The sequence below is a fragment of the Nesoenas mayeri genome (genome assembly GCF_963082525.1).
Source record: "Nesoenas mayeri genome assembly, chromosome: 5".
NCBI lineage: Eukaryota > Metazoa > Chordata > Aves > Columbiformes > Columbidae > Nesoenas > Nesoenas mayeri.
The window spans coordinates 40016095-40037175 of NC_137548.1; the positions used below are offsets into that span (position 1 = coordinate 40016095).

At 38.0% G+C, this 21081-nt stretch overlaps 1 protein-coding gene across 1 annotated transcript; it reads right to left on the bottom strand.

Annotated features, from left to right (window-relative positions):
- Positions 1 to 1355: 1355 nt before the first annotated feature.
- Positions 1356 to 20879, bottom strand: SNAP23 (synaptosome associated protein 23). The gene is made up of 8 exons (XM_080345106.1): positions 20764 to 20879; positions 11462 to 11567; positions 10848 to 10889; positions 10028 to 10076; positions 9400 to 9517; positions 5888 to 6040; positions 5189 to 5333; positions 1356 to 4068 (listed from the first exon to the last, which is right to left on the bottom strand). Exons 2-8 carry the CDS (start codon positions 11516 to 11518, stop codon positions 4003 to 4005), a joined length of 630 nt encoding a protein of 209 aa, XP_080201232.1. The 5' UTR covers positions 11519 to 11567; positions 20764 to 20879; the 3' UTR covers positions 1356 to 4002.
- Positions 20880 to 21081: the final 202 nt, after the last annotated feature.

The following is a 21081-nucleotide window of genomic DNA, read 5'->3' on the forward strand; positions in this document are numbered from 1 at the left end:
AGACATCCACAGAAAGTCCCTCAGCAGATTCCCCACTTGGCACTCACCTACCAGCTCTGAGAACCACAAAGGAGTGTTTGTTTTGCTTTTGTTTTTTTTACTGGAAGTATATGGTCAGACATGCTGCTTCTATCATTTCACATTTGTTTATCAGGATTATTTAGTCTATTGAACAAATATGTGTAAGAAGAGATGGTAAACCAGAACATTTAACAATGATGCAGTTAGCATTGCTATAAAAAACTGTTACTGCTTTTGGAAGTATATGAGGAAGTCAACATTTTTCTTACGTGATCACTACTACATTTAGAAACTTAGCAATTACTCATTGTTAGGCTTCTTTGCTACCTTGGAGTTAGGACAGCTGTCAAAAATTTTGTAAAGCAAAATGGAGAAAACACCATGCAAAATACTGAATGGTGTCAAGTTAGTCCTGGATTAACCAAATTTGTTCCAGAACAGAGGAAGGATATTTCTGTTTCAAGAAAAAAGCTGGCTGATACCCTCACACATGTTAGCTCACAGCAATAAATAACTGTGACTAAGTCACTTAGAACACTGTTCTGTACATTTTAGCACTATGTGTAATCTAGTAGTAGTTTTATGCTGGGAGTTTCTCAGTTTTCCCTTCTAACCACCCCCACTCTACAACAAGTGACACTATAAAACAATTTTATTTCCATGCAGCTTTTTAGTTCTGGAATTATTGAGGTAGAAAGTGTTACCCTAGTTAATATAAACCATCCATGTAATTTATTTCAGACCTGTATCACTCATTCTCCAGTTTTCCACTGCAGTAAGACACATTTCATCCATCTATTCAACCAACATTTAGAAAGTGCATGCTGCTGCAAGTCTTTATTTCCCTCTCTATGAGCATTCTGAGAATCTGAGGGTCTAGTATCAGAGAAAGTACAATTTGAAGTGCCTCGCAAGTTAAATTGCATTGGCAGTAGGTTAAATCACTAGATGCCACCTACTGGACTATGAATTTATTTGTTTACCATCTGTTGCCAGTACTTGACTGGAAAGTTCAGGTTATTTTAATCAGTTCTTCTATCATCCTGAAGTATAGTCCTATGCCAAACTGCTGTCTTTCAAAGAAGAGATGGACACATTTCATAGTCTGAGGTTAGGCCATAATTGATGATTACGCTGCCGAGTGTTAAAAAAAGACAGCAATATTCCTCTCTTTCCAACCACACCCATTCCTTTGTTAGCATCAAGATTCCTGTGAAATAAAAATAGAAGGGAAACTTCCTACCTGAATAGTAGCAACTAGTTCTGCCAAGTTTTTCAAGGACAGGAAACTAAAAGACATTTCTAAGAGAAAATAGTTTAAAACCACATTCAGTTATAAAAGTGTGTATTTTTGTGCACAATATATAGTTTAACAATCAAAAGCAGAAACTGTAAACCTTCATTCTTAATAGCATTCAGAGATACAAAGATGTACAAGTACTGATTCCATCCCATAGATATGGAAATTACAGACAACAGTAAGACAATCCAAGAAGCAGACTGTTGTTTACTAACATAAAGGCATAACATAAAACTCCCTCACAGATTTGGCTCTTGCTGCATCAGAAAATAGTATTGATATTCTGCTAATACTCAAGCTTAGAGTCTCAGAAATTATTTCCTTGTGTAGTAATCATTGCAATGTTATGATTCTGATACACCAATCACAGCATTCTCTCAGCCAATGTGCCAGTTTGTTGTTAGAGCTCATGGAAGTCAAGAATGTCGACTTGTAATGACACAGGAGAAAAACATCCTAGTGTTTGGAATGTCCAGATGTTACAGATCAGGTTTGCACTGTTGTAAGCAGAATAAGGTAACCACTTTAGTCTTCTGTTCCAGGAGACAATCATAATTAAATAACACATGCTTTGCTTTCACAACCAGCAGCAATTATTCCTTCAGCTGACCTGAAGTTTTTAAGAAGGGAAAAAAAAAAAAAAAAAAAAGGAAAGCATACAAATCCCATGCTTTTCCATACAAGTGGGTGGTTAAAAATTTACCATGCAATTTTCTTAAAAGTACTTCTTTGCTACTTGTGTTTTTAAGCACATAATCTTCATTACTAGTGGCATAAATAACGAGCTAATAAAAATTCAATGGCTTTCCAACGATTACTGGAAGCCAGACGGAAGCCACCACACACTACTGAAGCATCCAGTCCCCTAAAAATGACTTTAATTTATTCACACAAGACAGTCTACCACTGGCCTATTCATCACATTCAGCAGGCTCCATCCTTTGATCAGTTTTTTTTGTTTGCTTTTCTCCTCTCCTTTTTCTTTCTTTAAGTATCAAGTTGTCCTGGGAGTGAACTCAGAATGTACCAGTAATGCTCACTGTATTTCTACTAAAAAGAAAGCAGAAGACTGAACACCGTTTGTCTTACATTTCAGCAGATTAGTGTCATCTTTCTAGCCCTGGGATTCACTATTAATGGCTGGCTACAGGATACTTGTGGACTGTCCTTCCAAAAAAACCACCCCATAATGCTATTAGGTTTAATTATTCAATAATTATTTAATTATTAGGTATTTGATTGATTTGAATATTTCTGCAATCCAATATTGTGTATGACAGGTTAGTCCAAAATATCCTTTCCACCTTTAAAATAGGCATAATATATTGCTGGGTAGTAAAATTATACAGGTCATGCACAATTTACTTGCCAGAAAAGAGAGATTCAAGAAAATCCTGGGAATAAATCTGATTATGTTTACAGTAAAACCAAAACAGTTTTCTTCATAGGAAGAGAGCTCTACCTCATCTGGTCTGAAACTCCTATATTCTGCAACAGAACAGGAACATTTTAGTTGCAAGTAACTTGAATGTGTAATATTTCCAATTGCCAGTCCCAAGATCTGCAATAAACCAGTCAGGAATCTATTTAGAACTAGCATACAGTCATAGGTACTGCTTCCTACAGACTTGTGACAAAGAAGTTTCATAATAAGCTTCTCTGCTTCAGTAGGTTTAAGAAGCTCCTCCAAAGTCACTGCTGAGAACAAACTGCACCAGATCTCAGTCATTACTAGAAAAAGAAATAAACTGAACTTCAGTGAAAACCGGCCAAAATAGCCTTTGATGTGAGAAAGCTGCATGCTTCTCTACTTACTTTCTTCCAGTTAAGATGTATCAAATACTTAAAAGCTCACTTTTAGATGAGGGGCATAAAATTTTCCATCAAATAAATACTTTAGGGAGATTTTATTTTCTTCTCACATGCATGGGGTTTAGGTCAGGTATATATACACACAAGAAATATTATCAGAACAATGCAGCATGGTTTCCTAGTCATGGCCTCCCAACCGATGCCAACTGACAGTAAATAAATGGAAACCTGTATATCCCTCCAGTTACCTTTACATTAAAGTTCAGGAAGTGTTTTAAAGCCCTCAACCCACAAGTAGTGAGCCTCTTCAATTCAGTAATCCACAAACAACCCCAAACCAATCATGTGCTTTGGATTGCAAAACTATGGTTAACCTGCTAGAGACACAAGTCAGACAATATTCACCAAGTCCCTATTTTAGTGAAGACACTCAATTTATGAGGTATTTCAAACAGTGCAAAGTGCCCTCTCCAACTTTCCACAACTGTTAATTCAGGTTACCCTGCTTGTTCAACTTCAATAAAGGATTATATTTTGGGTGCAGGGAAAAAAAAAAAAAAGGGATTGGGAGGGGGAATAAAACATGCCAGAAGATTCTCAAAGCCATAAATAACACTTTTAGCCCTGAGCAAAGGAAAGAAAGTGAAGGCAGATGAGTAGGAAGAAGTTACATTGGCTGCTTTCTTGGAGTCAAGGCCACATTTACATGAAGCAATTAAAAACAAACAAAGAAAAAAAATCCCTACAGAAAGGGTACTGCTTCATTTTTCCTGGCCTCTCTTATTTCAGAATAGAAAAAGTTTCACAGATCCATGAATATGTTGGCTTGCAGCTGAAGAGACAGTGTCATTGAACAATGACAGCAGGCTTTAATTGTCAATTAGTTTCTTGGCTCTGATGTTGGCTTGCTCAATGCGTTCCCTGTTTGTATCAGCCTGAAAGAGAGAGATTTGTAGGTCATTTGCAGGCTTCATGCAAAACAATTTAAAAATTCAAACTGACACTACTTCTGAATCGCAGGGTGTTATCATTGAGAACAACTTTTGTAAGATGGAAGTAATTTCAACCCCCTCAGCCAGCATATGCTGTCAATTTTGGCAGAATCAGGAGTGTGTTTGTCTTCACTTGACCCTCAAAACATCCGGCTACTTGCTTCAGCATGTCAGGAAGAATATTAGCAGAACAAGGGGATAAAAATTCTCTCTCTTCAAGCATTTAGACATGTTAAGCACCTCTACTGAGCAGCTTTGTTGCTATGGACTAGAAGTAATACTCAAAACTGAAAGTGACCTATGGGCATAAAATCAGAATTATTTTCCTTAGTGCAAATGGCTGGCTTTCATCCACACACCCTCCAGTGTCCTAGTGTCATAATGTCAAAATTTCTAAAATACTAATAACTTCCTAATAAGGTGCCCTAAGAAACCCCCCCGAACATATTTATATATGATTAAGCTGTTTTGAATAATTAATCTTTAAAGCAATAAAATATTTTTTTAAAAAGTTACTGGCTATGACTGATTTCATGTGCAGATGAGGGCAGACCCATGCCTCTGTGCACCTACAAAATCTATTATTCCATAGTCTCCCCAGCCCCAATGTTAACTTGTCTGCAAGAAGTAGGATAATGAATTACCTGTGTTTTATTTTACATTCAATAATTACAGTGACTTTTTAGGAACTCTAGCAGAATCTTGCTATTGTTAAAAATACCTGTTCCCTACCACATACAAGATTCCCTGTGAGCAACAATCCCCCATTTACACCTCCAGGAAAAGTTTGCCCTCCTGATGCACTCAAGTTTAGCTGTTTTCAGAGTAAGCAGTGACCTGCCCTGTATTTTTAGGTTTCCTGATACTCTGAAGCACTTGAATTTTCAGCTACATACCCAAACACCAAGATATAACCCTTGCTCAAATCACTGCAACCCAGAAGACAGTATCATCTTAATGCATATTTACTGTAAATACAGGTAGACATGACAGTGAGCCCATTCCTCATATCTCCTCAGTAACAACCTCTAAGCTGAAGGCAGAGAACACCTTTGACACTTACCTTTACATTTATCCGGTCTATTTGTTTATTCTGGGCATCAATCTCATTGCCCATGTCCAAAGCCATGTTCTTCAAGTTTCCAAGAATGTTTCCCACTTGAGCAAGATTTTCATCCATTTCATCTTCCCTGGCATCGTTTGTTATCCTGTTTGAATAATTAAGACAATGGTTCCAAGCATCAAGAACTTGCTTTTCGCTACCCTAAATTTACTTTAATAGAAATTATTTGTTGCACAGTCATCTGACAGGCAATGTATTCAAGTCAAGTTTTTTCCCCTTTTAAAATCTCATGTATTTCAAGCAGGCAGCCCACAAAAAAGGGTGCTAAGCTAGCTGCTATTACAAAAGTAGCCTTAGGCTTTAAAATAACAGCTAACATAGGAAGTTTGAGACCTGTTTGTCTCAAATCTACACTTTCTGACAATAAAAGTCATCGATATTTTTAACAGTCCCCTCAATAACTAAGCACTAAACACTATACTCCTCACATCCAGAAACAGACAAATAATACCACTGCTATGAAAAGAATGATAGTGTAAAATGAACACTACAATACTGAGAGCATAGATGTCTGCCATCTCCTCTCCAAACAGTAGTAAAACACTATTTAGCAACTTCATCTAAAATGACCTGAAGGAAGCTGAAAACTGGTAAATTAGGATTTCTGCATTTGAGATCGATAAACAGGAAGCAGCAAACCTAGTAATATATCCACCAGTTGGTCCTCCAGAAGTCTGAGGCTGCTGATGATTTATACTTCTTGGTTGCATGGATATCACATGATCCGCTGAGTTCTCTGTTCCATCTCCCCAAGTGGCTCTGTATGCCTTGCTAGCCTCAAAATTCTTCGTCCTGCTTCATAAAAATAAGGAATTTGAACTGCTACATCAGAAATATGGCTTACTGACTGAAGTTCTGTATTAATCTAGGGTTTTCAGAAACATTTGTCTTGTGCCTGAAAGAGATCAGATTTTTTTATAGACAAAGTCTTGTTTACACAATATAATTTCTTATATTGGGATAGTACAAACATAACTGAATTACTCTAGGGACAGTTGATTAATTTGGTCTTAAGTTTTCATACAAGCACAGTAGTTTCCTTAGAGTAATATACTTTACCAGAACAGGGGAAGCTTATGACAGTAACAGAAAAGCTTACCCTGTCATAAGATAAAGCTGCATAGGAGTTGGCCTAGTCAGGTTTAGTTACATTTCAGAGAAGAAAGGAGGATGAGGTAAAAAAAACTCCATTACATACAAGTAGCTACACTATGCAAGAAAACCATTAATATCTTTTGTGTCAAAAATTTTCTGTTGCCAAGTCTTTATTTTTAAAGCTAATATTTCTCAGTTTAATTTTGATTATGAAATAACAGTAATCACATTCAAATAGCTCCTTCATTCTGCAATTTAACTGTATTAACTCCATTAGAGCAAGAAAACAGCTTACCATTACACTTTTAGCACAAAATTCAGGAGAGAAAAAAAATAAAGCACAGTGACATTAAGCAATCTCAAGAATCACATACCTACAAAAGCAGGAGCACGAAAATATAACAGAAAAATAACTGGTCTAAATTGGAGTCAGTTCTTATGAACCTTAAAGAACACTTTGAGAAGAATATTCTCATGTTCATCTTGTATTCTGGCATTTTAAAATTTAAACTAGATAATCCAGACTCCACGGCCACTTTTCTGCTTCCTTAAATGTCTCTGAAAGGAAGCCTGTAGTGTCTTTCAGTACATTTAACTTTACAATTACAGATAACCAATTCTTTTATCTATAGTGCCTTTCAGCAGCCCAGAAGAGGTGTGAAATTAGCTGTAATGAAGAAATATTCCTCTCATTCTTCTGGCACTTATGTAATCAAAATGGGAAATTCTATTTTCTAGGTCAGATCCTATGAAAAGTAATCCAGTATTCATACATCAAGAAAAGGAATAATTTTTCATTCATAATGGAACTATTTAACCCAGCAGAACTCTAAAGAAACCTGAACTAGTCAATTCCAGCTCCTTGTGCATACACAGGCTTAAAGATGTCTTTAGGTTTCCTGCAACTAGATTGAGCATTATATTTAATGTCATTCATACTACAGCTGCAACAGCAGGAGAGCTTCACATGCTTGGCTTCTGGATTGGCAAAGTTTTAAGTGTCAAAGATAATTGTGAAGGACTGATTGAAAGAAAAGCAAAACAACCAAGTGGCCTGAAAACTACTTGCACATCTGAAATAGTCAGCTAGAAACAGAACTGTTGCTCAAACTAAGCACAGTTAAGAACGAAGCTTTTACCACCTGATCTTTAAGAGCTGTTTTTCAAATAGCTATATATTCACTTTTCTCATGTGTCATTTCTGTAAGGGTAAGTCAACTTATACAACCTGTCAAACCAGCAAGGGCTCAGTAGTTGTTCAACGTTTCCACAGTTAATACACTCTGTAGTAATTGACATTTTCTATTTACATCAGTATCACAACACACCACAGTCACAAGGAGACCTGCATGCAGACATCATGCACGTGCAAGCACGAATCCAACAGAAGCATCACTTCAGACAGCTGGTTAAATGTACATCTGCACTAAGAAGACTGACCTTGTCCTAAAATCCGCTTTCACCAGTTAAGTGAACACAGCTTCTTATCCTAGTCTTCATTTTTAGAAAGCAAGCATCAGTGTTAGGAGAGAATGGAAAAGAAAGAACAGTAAAGACCAGCAAACAGGTAAATTGTTATTAGTACATAGATTATTTTAGAGTACTGCCAGTGTTTGGTGTTTTCACAAAGCTTTTATAAATCATCTAAGCCTAGGAGCAGAAAGTTAATATTTATTTCAGCAAGTGTTCTGATTCAGCTTTATGCTTTATGAAAAAAAATTGAAAGCCTTGGAGATAACTGGTTGACAAATTACTGACAGAAAAAATATATACCAGTAGATATATGAAAGATATTCACAGTTTCTTCTTCATTGCCCTCTACTTATCTAGTAGATTTTTCCACAATTACTGTCCATTTTCACACAGAACTCATTATTTCTTTTATTGTTATCTGTGTATTAGGAATGCTACAATAGTTCACAAATTCTGAGCTTGGTTAGTGTCAATAAGCTGCTTAGCTTGGTGAAATAAGACTGTCAACTACAGAAAACAAAGACTGACTGTGTTAAAATACTCAAAGCCCATCAGTTTGATAAAACCAATATAAACCAGTAAGCACACCTATCCTATGCCAGGACAGAACTATCTGCCTTTTCAAGACACTAAAGCTATAAGACTTTCAGCCTTGGAAGCTACACTTGTATCTATCCTAAATGATTCTGAAAGTTGGAAAAGTAGACTCAGCAACTCCAAGGAATTTTGACCTAAATTTCTGCTAGCTCTCAGTTGAATAAGGCATTTTTACTCACGACTAAGAGCTAAAAATTAACAAACACACACGCTATTCACTTCAGAAGTTATTTCAAGAGTTTGACCACTTTCTCCTTCTGTTGGAAAAACAATGATCACACCCAGTTAACAGAAATCAGTTTGATTTTTTGCTGCTTAAAGATTAAGCTAGCATACCTTCAATAAATAAACATTGTTTTCCTTATAATACTGATTTCTGATCATTGTTTAGTCTGTTTAAGTGTTTGGAAGTACAAATCAAGTGCCATACAAAAGATTAGATTACTCTTAACAGACTTGGATATGGTAGCCATAACACTGATGTTATAAAGGTACTGTGAAGCAGGTCTGCAAGAATTTATGTAGTCACTGGCGAAAGATTAAAGCTTTAATATCAATGTCTGTTTTCCTACTCTCTTCCTCTCTAAAGCATGAACATTTTTAAATGCCTAGAAAGACAATTACTTCCCTTCTCTAAAACAGAAGTTTTCTTAACTTTTGTGGGAAAAAAAAAATAATAATTGAGTCTAATTTCAAACAGGCACTTAGATATTTGGACATTGATAGTATTCTACTAAATAAAGAGATTAGGGTGCAACTGTGCAGGATGTTATACAACAGCTCTATTTACAGTGAAAAGGGCACAATATATGGTTAGATGCAAGTAAGCTTTAGCTGTTCTCATACAATTTTAAAAGGGTGCTCCTCTACAAACCAAAACAGTTATCAGCATTTTCTAATTAGCTCTTTTATTACAGACCATTTCCCAATACAGTAGCTGTTGAGAATATTCTAGAACTTCACACCCAAGTACCAATTTAACTGACCTGTTACAAGGACACACACAGAGCCCACAACATTTGTTGAGCTCTGTCAGTGTTTTCTCAGCTTCTCTCATATCCTTATTTATCTGGTCCATCCCCTCTTCTATACGATTTAGTTGTTCTAGAAGAAAAACAAGTAAGTTGAATAAACACAGACTGAGGAAAGGTGGGTGGAATACTAACATTTCTTTCAAGCAGGAACTTACAAGTTTTAGTTCTATCTTTATACCAAGACTGATGCTTTTCTTCTTTCCTGCTTTCTGGGTTTTTAAAAATTTTTAAGAAAGGTATTAAGTGATAAGTTTACTATAGTAAAATATGTTTCCTATATTTAGAGATGCACTTCTGTTGCCACTTTTAGAATAAATGCAGTTGCAGTCATGCTATGGTGGAAAGGAACAGCTTCTGTAGCAGAGCCTGTATTACATTATAACTAACATAGTCTTTTAACCTTAAAACCTCTTTTAAATAATACAAACACATGGGAATAGCCAACTAGCTATTTTCTCATTTTCATATAAACAGTCCTCAATAAACCTTTAGTTTCAGCAACATCATCTGAATGATAATCCTGTTTCTTACAGCCATAAAATTGATTTTTAGTGTTAGAGAGGAAGACAAAAGAACTCACCTCCCTGTTCATCCAGCATGGTGATAGTTTTGATGCCGACATCCTGGGACTGCAGAAAGAAATTTATTTGCAGATATAAAACCAGATTTCAATACAGCAGTGCAAAATTAGAAAGTCTCCATAGTAAATTTGGTAAGTCAACCAAGTGGATAATAAACCGGTGTGCTAGGATTATCTTCCTTAGTAAAGCCATGCTTAATTTCTAATTAGGCTGATAATATTCTCACTTGTTACGGTATCTCAACTAGCGGGGCTTTTTGGTGAGCTTTCTTTTTACATTACAAGATCATAAAATTGATTGTAATACTCGGATTGAACTATGGCAATATCAAGCTAAAAAAGTAAACCTAGTTGTGCCTTGTTTTGGAAAGTAGCATTTAGTTCCTTCTTTATCCCTACACCCTTTGACATGTCTGAAAAGGCCCCAAAAAAAGAAAACAAAGCCTGCAAAACCAATCTTGAGAGTTCAGCAGAAGTGATCAGGAAGGGAATAGCCTATTGCTAGATTCAGAACCAAGCAAAAGCCACAACTGACCATCATAGAAGACCTTCTGTAACTCATCTATAGCATTTAGAGTTTAGGACATCTTGCTAAAGATGAAAACAGGTAAAAAGAATATTGATCCTTCTGTATGAAAAATATTACATTTAAGTCATTCTAATGCTACTTCTGAATTAAAGCAGCAACCTCTAATAATGAAGTGTCTCTGTCAAAAAAGTATGAGACAAAAAGTGACTAAGATCACTTTGTGATAGTTAACATGCTGCTTCTTATACTTAAAAGAATAAAAGCCCAGGGAATTCAAAATACTTTCCTTACCTCAATGGCCAAGCCAAGAATCCTCCTTGTGCTTTCCAAAGACTAGAAAGAGAATTTTGAAACAAAGAGGGTGTTAACAATATATATCAGTGTCTACAAGTGTTCTTTACCAGTTCGTTGCAGTAAGGCAACTAGTACACAAAGGTTCATCAGACTGTCTACAAGTAATACATGCTACAACACAGTCATACAGCATACTGGAGCTTATTCAGCTGCTAGTAAACCTTTGGTTTTTAGCACTTTCTAGTACTTTGCTTACCCTATTGGAAAGTCATTATAAAATATATTTAAATTAATTTTAGTTAAATGAAAAAAAAAGTCACAAAATATCAACATGACTAAGAATAGCTAAGTTAACCAGCCTGCACTCTCTCAGTAATCAGGACTGGGTGGTCAGCACTCAGTCAAGTAGATGGCTTTACAGTTCAGAAGTTGAAATCCATTCTTACTTTTAGGAGTAGTCTTTGCTCTAGTATTTACCAACTAAAGTGAGATTTTGAAACATTCAGCTATAACCTTGCAGAATCAGCACCCTAGATTGCCTTTATTTTAAAAGATAATGTAATCTGGGCAGATAAATACAGTAATCCCAGATGGCTCCCTATAATACTTACCTCATCAGTGACCTGGTTGGCCCTCAGCTGAATTTCTTCAGGTGATAGTTCAGCCATTATAAGGAACTATTACTTGTAAGTAATCACGTTAAAGAGAATCTTCTCCCTGTAATAAGAGATACCAGTTAAGTGTCAGAATTATCCTTTCATCAGCATTTTGAGCTGAAACTAGAAAACAGTTCAAAGACTGAAAGCTTACATACTTCATTCTGCACAGTACAACAGCTGTTTAGGTCTAGAATGCACTAAAAGAATTATTCAGCTGATACCACCCAACTGAGTAGCTAAGAGAAATGCAGGAACAATCAGTATGGGAAATAGTTTCCTTTCCAAGACTTCGCTTCCTAAACATTTTTGGGAAATTTTATCTATTGTTAGTTTAAGGTAAAAATCAGGAAATGTCTTAAAATAAAAAGCTTTTCCATGTTGGAAAAGCACGTTTGTTTACCCAGTAATCCAGAAATAAATTCATTAAGGCATTTAAGTTACTAGCATAAATTTTAAGTGTTCTTCCCCTTCCCTTTGAGGTATTTCAGACAGACAAAAGAAGGGGAAACACTTTCACAGGCCAAGCACCACCTAAAATGATTCCAGTAACATTCTAGAAAAAGTTGTTCTGATGGCATGGTGAATCCCCCAAACACAAGAGGACCTGGAAGTGTTAAATTGTATGTCTGCAACTCTAGTGAAGGCTTTCAAATCCACCATTCTCATAATAAAGATAGGATCAAGATTTTCATAGCTGAACTCCCAACACACCGTGTTTTAAATTTTGCTATAAGCAGGAGATATATTTTTGCCTGAAGAGACAAGAGGGAAAAGTAAACTCATCAACAGTTGTATTCTTATCAGAGCCACATTTTTCAGAGCCAAGAATCTGCATTTTTGTCAGAAGAAAGCTAATAAAGCCAGCACTCCTAACAATAGGAAAACAGAGCTCCCAGGCTATACAGGAATTTAGTGAGACAGCACATCAGTTGTGTAACAAGAAGATTTTTAAAATGAATTTTTCCCTTAGAGTATTAATACTTGCTCTTTCATATAAGTAGCTTCCACTTAAGTTCATGTTATCTATTGAGATCAGTCCAAACATCTTGCTCAACTAACACAACTACATTCCACTTTTCCCCTACAAATCAATATTTTTAGAAGACACAGAAGGGCAAATTCCCACAGATTCACCCAGATGTCTGCAGGAGAATGGATGCTGTTCACAGCTCTTTGCAGGAAGCATGCATACCTCAGAATTAATTGAAATCAGAACACCTTATCCCTTACAGCTGAAGTACTTCAGGATTCAGAGAATACCTTAGTAGGTCTGGCCTTCAGCACGTAACATACCTCTTCAGCCTAAGACTGGCTCTAGGAGGTTTTTCTAAGGAGCTGTCAACACAAGTTAGTTTTTGCTATATTTTTAAAAATGAGACTTCTCACACAAGGCCTCTAATAGCTGTGTTTGGAGTAGTCCAATTTGACTATATAATCAGTGACTTATGTTTTAATTCACAGGCTTAAGCTCATTTCATGAGGTTTATTTAGGGCAGCTCAGTCGCAAATTTGAATTTGGAAATGCCCTTCAAGCTGGTTTGCGCAGCTAAGGACCAGTAAAGCAGGGACATGGAAGATATTAACTATTTCCACTGATTTAGATTAGGCACATGAAATTACATTAAGCTGGTTATTTGGGTGAAGATCTCACATGTACTTAAAATTCAGAAACGATGCAATTTCAATTACATGGTTGCACTGAACAAGCAATATCTGGGTTACTGTAATTGTTGCAGGCTTGGCCAGCCTTTCACTACTTTGGGTACAACATAGTCAGGTACTTCTGAAGCCATAAAATACATGCCTATCTTGGATAGCAAAAGGGATATCATATCCCCATCCTGTGAATGTAGCAGCTACCCAAGAATCCCATTGTAATTGCAGAACAGGGCCAGAAATGCAGCTGTATTCCCAGAGCAATCTGGAGATTTCTTTTTCAGCAGCCCCCGGTGTCCTGCTTCCCTCTGCAGCTGTGGGTTCAGGCTGCCCAGGAGTTCGCATACCAGCATAAACACAACTGCTGTCCAGATGCTCGAACCCAAGCTCAGAAGCTGGATTTGAGTTACCCAAGAGCCATATTGCAGCAAACAATACAATAATAGTTTCTTTGCTTTTGAGGCAAGGGCATGACAATAATATTCTCAAACATGCATAAGAAGAATGTTTATAAAATAAGGCTTTAATGAGTAATAAGACTCTTAGCTTTGATAAATACTTTATACTGCTACTGCCTTCATGTCAAGAAAGCACCCAAAATCTGAAGACAGACTGTATATTTTATCAGGCCAAATACCAAGTTTTGTGTTTTATCCAATACTGCCAGAAGGATAAGCGATTGAAAAACAAACCAGCAATGAGATTGAAAAACAACAAGGAAGGAGACAACAGACAGCACTTTCAACTCCCAAGCTAGTAATTTTTGGTGGTACAGTTCAGAATGTAACATGTTACTGGAAGTTGACAGTCATGAATTAACTTCAGGACTGAAGTTCATGTAGACTACACTAAAGTCACAACCACAATATTATTAGAGTTGTATGAAAGCTAATGCCATGTTGAAATCTGATAGTAATTACATGAAGAGACATAGCAATTACATGGAGGGCTACTTCATGTACTATTAGCTACCAAATCATTCCCCCTCAACTTTCTTCTATTTATGCTAGACCACTAAGGAACTAGCAATCTATTATTTGATACAAATAAGTTATAGTAACACATTAAACCCGAAAGTGTCTGAAGCTGCATCTAACACCAGAAAATGGCTTGAAAACAGAAGCCCTTGCCCCTGAATCTACCAGTTCTATCAGCTGACAGACAAGATTCACACGCCTCTCGCTTGCTCCCAGCTTCCAAACAACTTCACTGCCAGGCTGGAGGAAACCCACAGCACCCTTCCCACTTCCCCCTAAATTGATAGTATTGGGTCTTGAAGCTGTTTGTGACTTAATGTAACAATGAAGAAATTCAGCTGTAAGTCATGAAGGAAAAAACCCTTCTGCACAGCTGACGCCCATTATACAGAGCAAAATAGTTACTTCTGGGATTCCCGAAAGCTGAGATATGTACGTGCTTATCTTCTGATGCTCATATTTGGACACCTGCCTCTTTTGAGATGAAAACATAACAAAGTTCATAGGCTTAATTTACAATGGCTAGGCTACTGACCCATGTGAGAGGAAGCTAGATAAAACCACTCAGAACACTTTGTTAAGAGACAAGTGTTCTGACAATCTTTTATCACAGATAATAGGGTACAGCTACTTGCTGATCTTTTCTGATCATTTCTTGATGTCTTATGTCTCTGAAAACAGTGACAGAACCTTTATTTTGCTAGACTTCCCAGCAAGCTTACCTACCTTCACTTTTCAGCCATTGCCATTAGAGCCATGTAAAACGAGACAGCATTCCCTCCTTAAGACAGGCTTGAGAAGGTTTGTTTATAATGTCTATTTAAAGCTAAATATCCAAACCTGATGCATGAGACTCCAAAAAGCCATAGTTTTATTTCTGTCAGTTTGTTCAACTGAGCTGGCCAGCATTGCTTTTAGAAACAAACACAACCTGCACAGTAGCTCTGCACAGAAAGCTAGTGCTCATCAGGCAGAATAGAGACATTCCCTGGGGAGTAACAAAAAGACCTCTCTCCACACTGCAGTTTATAACATCCAAAAAAAGCACACAGGAGTAACTGAGAAGAAACCAAACATTTCTAAAAAAAGAAAAACTTTTTCAAAAGATGGAGATACACACTTCATAGTTGCATGTCTAATTGGAATAACTGGAACACAGCTGGTGCTTTATTACAAGATATCTCTAAAGAAGAAATTAGAACACCCAAGATGAGGCCATTTGTATTGAAATAATAGCTCATCTATTCCAACAGAACACAGTATACATATATAAAGGATATTCATTCCCCCATCTTTCCACCTAGGAAACAAAGCACCCATTAAGGTATCCAGCTCTTAAATTAATGGTAAACAACAAAATTATTTTCTATTCAAGACATCAATATTTCTCAAAAAAGACAAAATATTAAGAGAGAAAACACTGGGTACAGATAAAGTTTTCCTGGCATGCATTTTTATTATAATGTAATATTTGATATTAAAATAAATGCTTGCCTTAGCAATGCTCAATGCCTATTTGCTTTGCTTTCCCTCTCTTACCACTTTAAAAACATTAGCCACAAAGCAACCAAAGAAAAAAAGACAGCTTACAAAGAGACTTCATAGTTATATTACAACAATCATTTTGCTATTTTAGTTTATTTTTTTGCTAGAATAGTAGGTTTAAAACAAGAAACTAATGTGACTAAATACAAAGTAGAACTCCTTTAAAAAAGGATGTAACTTCAGCTGTATTTACTTTTTGTTATCAAAAAGTACTCTGCAGTATTTATTCAGTTACCAGACTAGAAAGATTAAACCCATTTCAGTGCAACTCCCCCTCTACCCTTCACATAGGAAAACCTGGCACCTACAGACTACACAAAACTAAGCTTGCTACAAAAACACATTTTCTTGAAGTAATGGGCCTCACAAAAGTATTCTACCAGGAAGCTTAGAAGACAACGCATTCATCATGTTAACTATCACTGTCTTACACAAAGGAAGATTCATTGAGAAACAAGAGCAGTACAGAAATAAGCGCAGGGCCTGTAATTCATAAGAATCGGTCTTTTCTGCCATGTTTTATTTTTGAGATTGTGGGGGCAGAAAAAGTTCTTTGAAATTTCAATTCTGACTACAAAATTTAGATAAGATGTTCTCTTCACAAGACTACTCATATTGTGCTAAGCAAACCTATAAGCTCGCTATTAGAATGCATATTAAAATTAGGATATTATGGTCCAAGCCACTTGGGGGTGGATTACACTTAAGTTACTTTTATCCCTTGGACAAGAGGAACAATGAAGTAAGGGAAATAAATCTATGTCTGCACAGATTTCCACTCCTCCCCCACCCCCCCACTTACTATACATTTAGTCATGGCTCCAAAAACCCTGAAAAACTGTGAATTCACTCTCCTATGTGAAGTTGTTAGGTTTGAGAAGGCTCAGAAAAAAACACTGCAAAGGTGACTTCACAGAACTGTTTAAAACCCCAAGGTACTTCCTGCAAAAGAATGAGGGACAACAGGCACTCTGGGCTGATTTTAGCATGGTGCCAGACCCATTCAAAGCATCATTGGCTTAGAGATCTTAATTTAGTTAATTAACTAAATTAATTAACTCCACATAGCAGCTGAAGCATTTTAGTAGCTTCTTTGTCTAACTTGGAAAAACTGGAAGGTGACACAAGACTGATGTGAGCTATGGTTGTCCCCATATTAGCAGTAGGGTGATCCTGTGAGAGTACTGTGCAAGTTTTCATTTGGGTAAAGTGCTGCTCACATCACCACATTCCAGGTGGATCAGTCACAAGTATTTAATCTGAGTTCTGCCCCAGCTACTAAATTGAGAGATAACACCTGCCAAGCCATAACTTCCATAAAACTGAGTGCAATAGAAGCAAGTTCAGTGAGTAACACCCACAGTGACTTGCTGTCTGCATGTATAAATCTCCAAGTTTAAATTATCTGCTTGTGATCAGAAAGATAAGACAACATAATTTTGTCCAACAGTAGCTTTCTGGTGGGGATTCCCTGACAACAGGCACATTAAAAATTTCAGGGAAAAAAATAAAGCATTTGAATTGACAGAGCCTCAAGATTTTATGCAGCCAGCAAGTCATCTTTGCATGCCATCTTCCCAGAGCACACAGCAAAAAATTAATGAGAAGTCTTTCTTCGGCATCTCTGTCATTGGTCTAAGAAAAACCAAAGGGTTTTTCTTACAAGTCTTATTTTTCATTCAGAATTACTTGTAAAATGGATGCGAGCTATTTATGCCAACACTCAGTTTCCAATGTAAACAAATTTCAAAAGCCACTACAACAGTGAGGTTACATAGTCTTTTCAAGAGTTTTTCAACCCAAATAATCATCTTCTGAAGTTTATAAAACACCTCCCAGGTAATGGAAGCTATAGCAGACAATTTACATGCTGTTCAATGCTTTTCTTCAGTACTAGCTGAGAAGCAGTTCTAAGGCTTATAAGCTCTAAAGAAAAAAAAAAAAAAAAGATAATTTACTTCCTTGTTTTATGAGTCATAGCATTTTCAGGCTGTGCTATCCAAACTACTCAAAACCCATAAGAATCTTTTGTCTTACTGATCTTTGCAAATTTAAACCAACTGCAGGGCACCAAAAGGCCTAATAAAGCGCTTGCTCAACTGCAACTGCACAGTTGACATCTGGAAAGGACTCTAGCCAGGGAGAGGCTGTCAAAAGTGACAGGTTTTCTTAAACCAGACAGGTCTACTTGCACCAGACCAATAAACTGTTCTGATTGCTTGCACTTTCACAAACCCACCTTGAGTGATCGTAAGATTTTTGTCCTGCATCTCTGGCTGGCATGCAGCAGGGTTTTTTTCTGACAGACTGAATGCCTTTCGCACACATCCATCACATTTTCTAAATATCATAAATTAATTCCTTACTATCTGGAGGTTCTCTATTAAAACCCAGCCCCTTCTCTATCAAGTAATGCTTCTAATCAATATGACAAACTTTTCTGTCCCCTTCACTGGCAACTCTAAACTAGAAGTTAGGCACAAACAAACATTTCTTTTTTTTTTTTCCTCTCCTGTTAAACATATTTTGATAACATCAATAACACAAAGCAGACTGTGCCTTCATGCCTTGTTCCATAAACAGAGAGAATAAGTAAGAGATCCACAATCTTCTTGTGAGCATGAAGTGAGAGAAGAAACCAGCATAACACTTTTGGCCCTAGAAGACAATAGCTGTGAGAGCTGAAACTCAGTGTAAGATTATGCCTTTAATGCCAAAACCATAAGATTTATTAAGTTTGCCTTCAAGAATAACTTTTTTTCTCTCAAAAGAGTTATTTCCAAGCTATGAATGAAACCCACATAACTCCTACAAAGTGTTTGAGCAAGACTCCATGCTTATGTCCTCAAGTTGTTTTCCTCTTCAAAATCTAGTGAAAGTTTTCGGGAGTCACAAACTAAATGTAGCGAAGTTAAGCTCAAATCTCATTTATGTCCAAGTTACTTATTTTTATAAGATCGTGATACAAAAGAATCCTACTGGTTTTATTTATAAATAACTATATTTGACTACTTCTTCATTTCAGATAAATCAGAAAGTAATACTTCTACTTATCCTTTTAACACAATCCACTAGTAAGAATATCAAAGCACCAAACCTTAAAATCCTATAATTCCCAATCCACTAGTTCTTTCCTTGAATGTTTCATATATATATATATATATATACACACACACACACACCATTGAAGAAATTTTAAATAATAGCTACTAACCAACACATTGGTTTTGAGAAATGCACATTGGATTGAGAAATGCAGACTATGTGTCCTTTTGGGTAATCTTACCACAAAGGTAGGAACTAGATGACACAACCCTGTTGTTGCAGCAACTTACTAAAAGACAGTATCTCATGAGCTATTTTTCTAGCCATCAGCAAACTGGTACAGCCTCAGGTGATCACAGATGATCTCTCAGTTCCTTTCTCTTGTAAAGTGAGCTGTTGCCTTCCCCAAAAGATGGAAAAAGTAAACAGTATTCTTAGAAAAATGTGAACACTAATTATGAAATTTTGGTGCATTATTGAAAGATTAAAAGATAGTTAAAAATTAGACAGCTTTTTATTAAGGTTGTGGGGTTTTTTTTCCTTCATATCACTAATGTGGAAGGATTTTTTGTTTTTTTTAAATCCTTCCTTAACACAGTTACCCTACTTGTTAGTCAGCTGAAATTCAGCCCAGCTAATGCAAGGGGGTGCAAGGTATCAGCACCAGAGCACACTCCTCCATGTGATTATGCCTACAAGGTAAATGAACAAAGCATCTGTGGCCCTGGGGGAAGAGGCCAGGACCCAAGAACAAGACACTACTCTGCACGCATCCTGCTTTCTCTTATCAGCTTCCTGACACACACTGTGCAGAGGCGATAGCACAAATAGTAGACACTACTAATGCCACCCCCTCTGTGCAGCCTGTTCAGTTCTACACTTGTCTCAACAATCCATTTTTGTCCCTGGAAAAACCACATGATACCTCCTCTGAACTAGTTACTAGCCAACATAAATTAACAATCAATCCTAGATCCACATACAGACAACGACAGATTTTATTTCTTCTAATGACACGAACTATGCTACATAATAAGCTACTTCAAAAACTGTAGAGCAGTGGAGGTCAGGCATATAGATTGCTTACTAGACTGTCAGTAAGCAGTTAATAGCTCAAGTCAATAGATCAAGCAATTGACATTATAGGAAGCTTTTAATTTGTCCCTAAACAACTTCCTACATAGCTATTCTCTCTGCAGCACAGAATCAAGTTTGTTTATGAAGGAGAAGTAAAGCAACAACCACCTGCTTAGTTCTGAACACCAGCCATCCACTGCCCTTTGTAAGAGAGTGAAAAAGAGGAAGGTAAAGTTGTGTAAAAAAAATTTCCACAGTTTTTCTAGCTCGTTTGCTTAGATTGTCAAATCATGTGTGATGATTTGATAATCTTCATTGGGCAAAGAAGCAAAGTGAAAAAGGAAAGAAAAAAAAGAAGTGAAAAATAAAGCTGACTTCATTAGCTTCCCAGAAGAGCCAAGGGCCTCAGATGTACAATTTCAAAAAGCACAAAAGCACATGTCGCCTTCGATCCTTCGATGTCTATTGTTTACTACATACCACAACAGCATCTTACCCATTAGCCTAAAGGCAACAAGACACAAGGCAAATTCAGGAAGGTGTAGCAAGAGAGTTTTCTCCTATGTACTACTAACGGCGCGATTCAAGGGCTCTCACCGAGCAAGCAAAAAACCCCTGGAAGCAGCACCGACGCCGCTCCCCGCACACGGGGGGCCGGGCGCGGCCCAGGCAGGGGCTCGGAGGATCCCCCGGACCCGCACCAGGCCGCGTTCCGGCCGCCCCGTTACCCCGCGCTGACTGGCGGGCGGCAGCCGAGAAGGGCGGAACCCGCCAGGCCAGCGCGGCCGGGACCGCCCCGCCCCGCGGAGGCCCCCGCCGCCCCAGCGGAGCGGAGCCGGGACCGCCCCACATGGGGCGCTACGCGGCAGGGAGGCGGCCACGGACCGGGTCCCACTGTCAGCTGCCCCGCCCCAGGCGAGAAGAGCAGGCAAGTCCGGGCCGCCGTACACTTACCGGCACCACCGCTGCCGCCACTTCCTCACAGCCCGCCGCCCAGCCACGCCAAGCCGCCGCCGCCGCCGCCGCCTCAAGAGCCCATGTCCTGCCGACTGCCGACCCGCGGGCGCGTCACCACCCACCCCCGGAAGCGGGAACCAGCACTGCCCCTCGGAGGCGGTGCCGCGCGCCACACCCGACATGGCGGGAAAAAGCAGACGCCCTCCACACGCCCACACAAGCCGCGTGCAGCCTGTGTACACCCAACATGGCGCCAGGCGAGAGTTTGTGCGCATGCGCCCGGGGTCAGGCTGCGGTGACTGTGGGTGCGCTAAT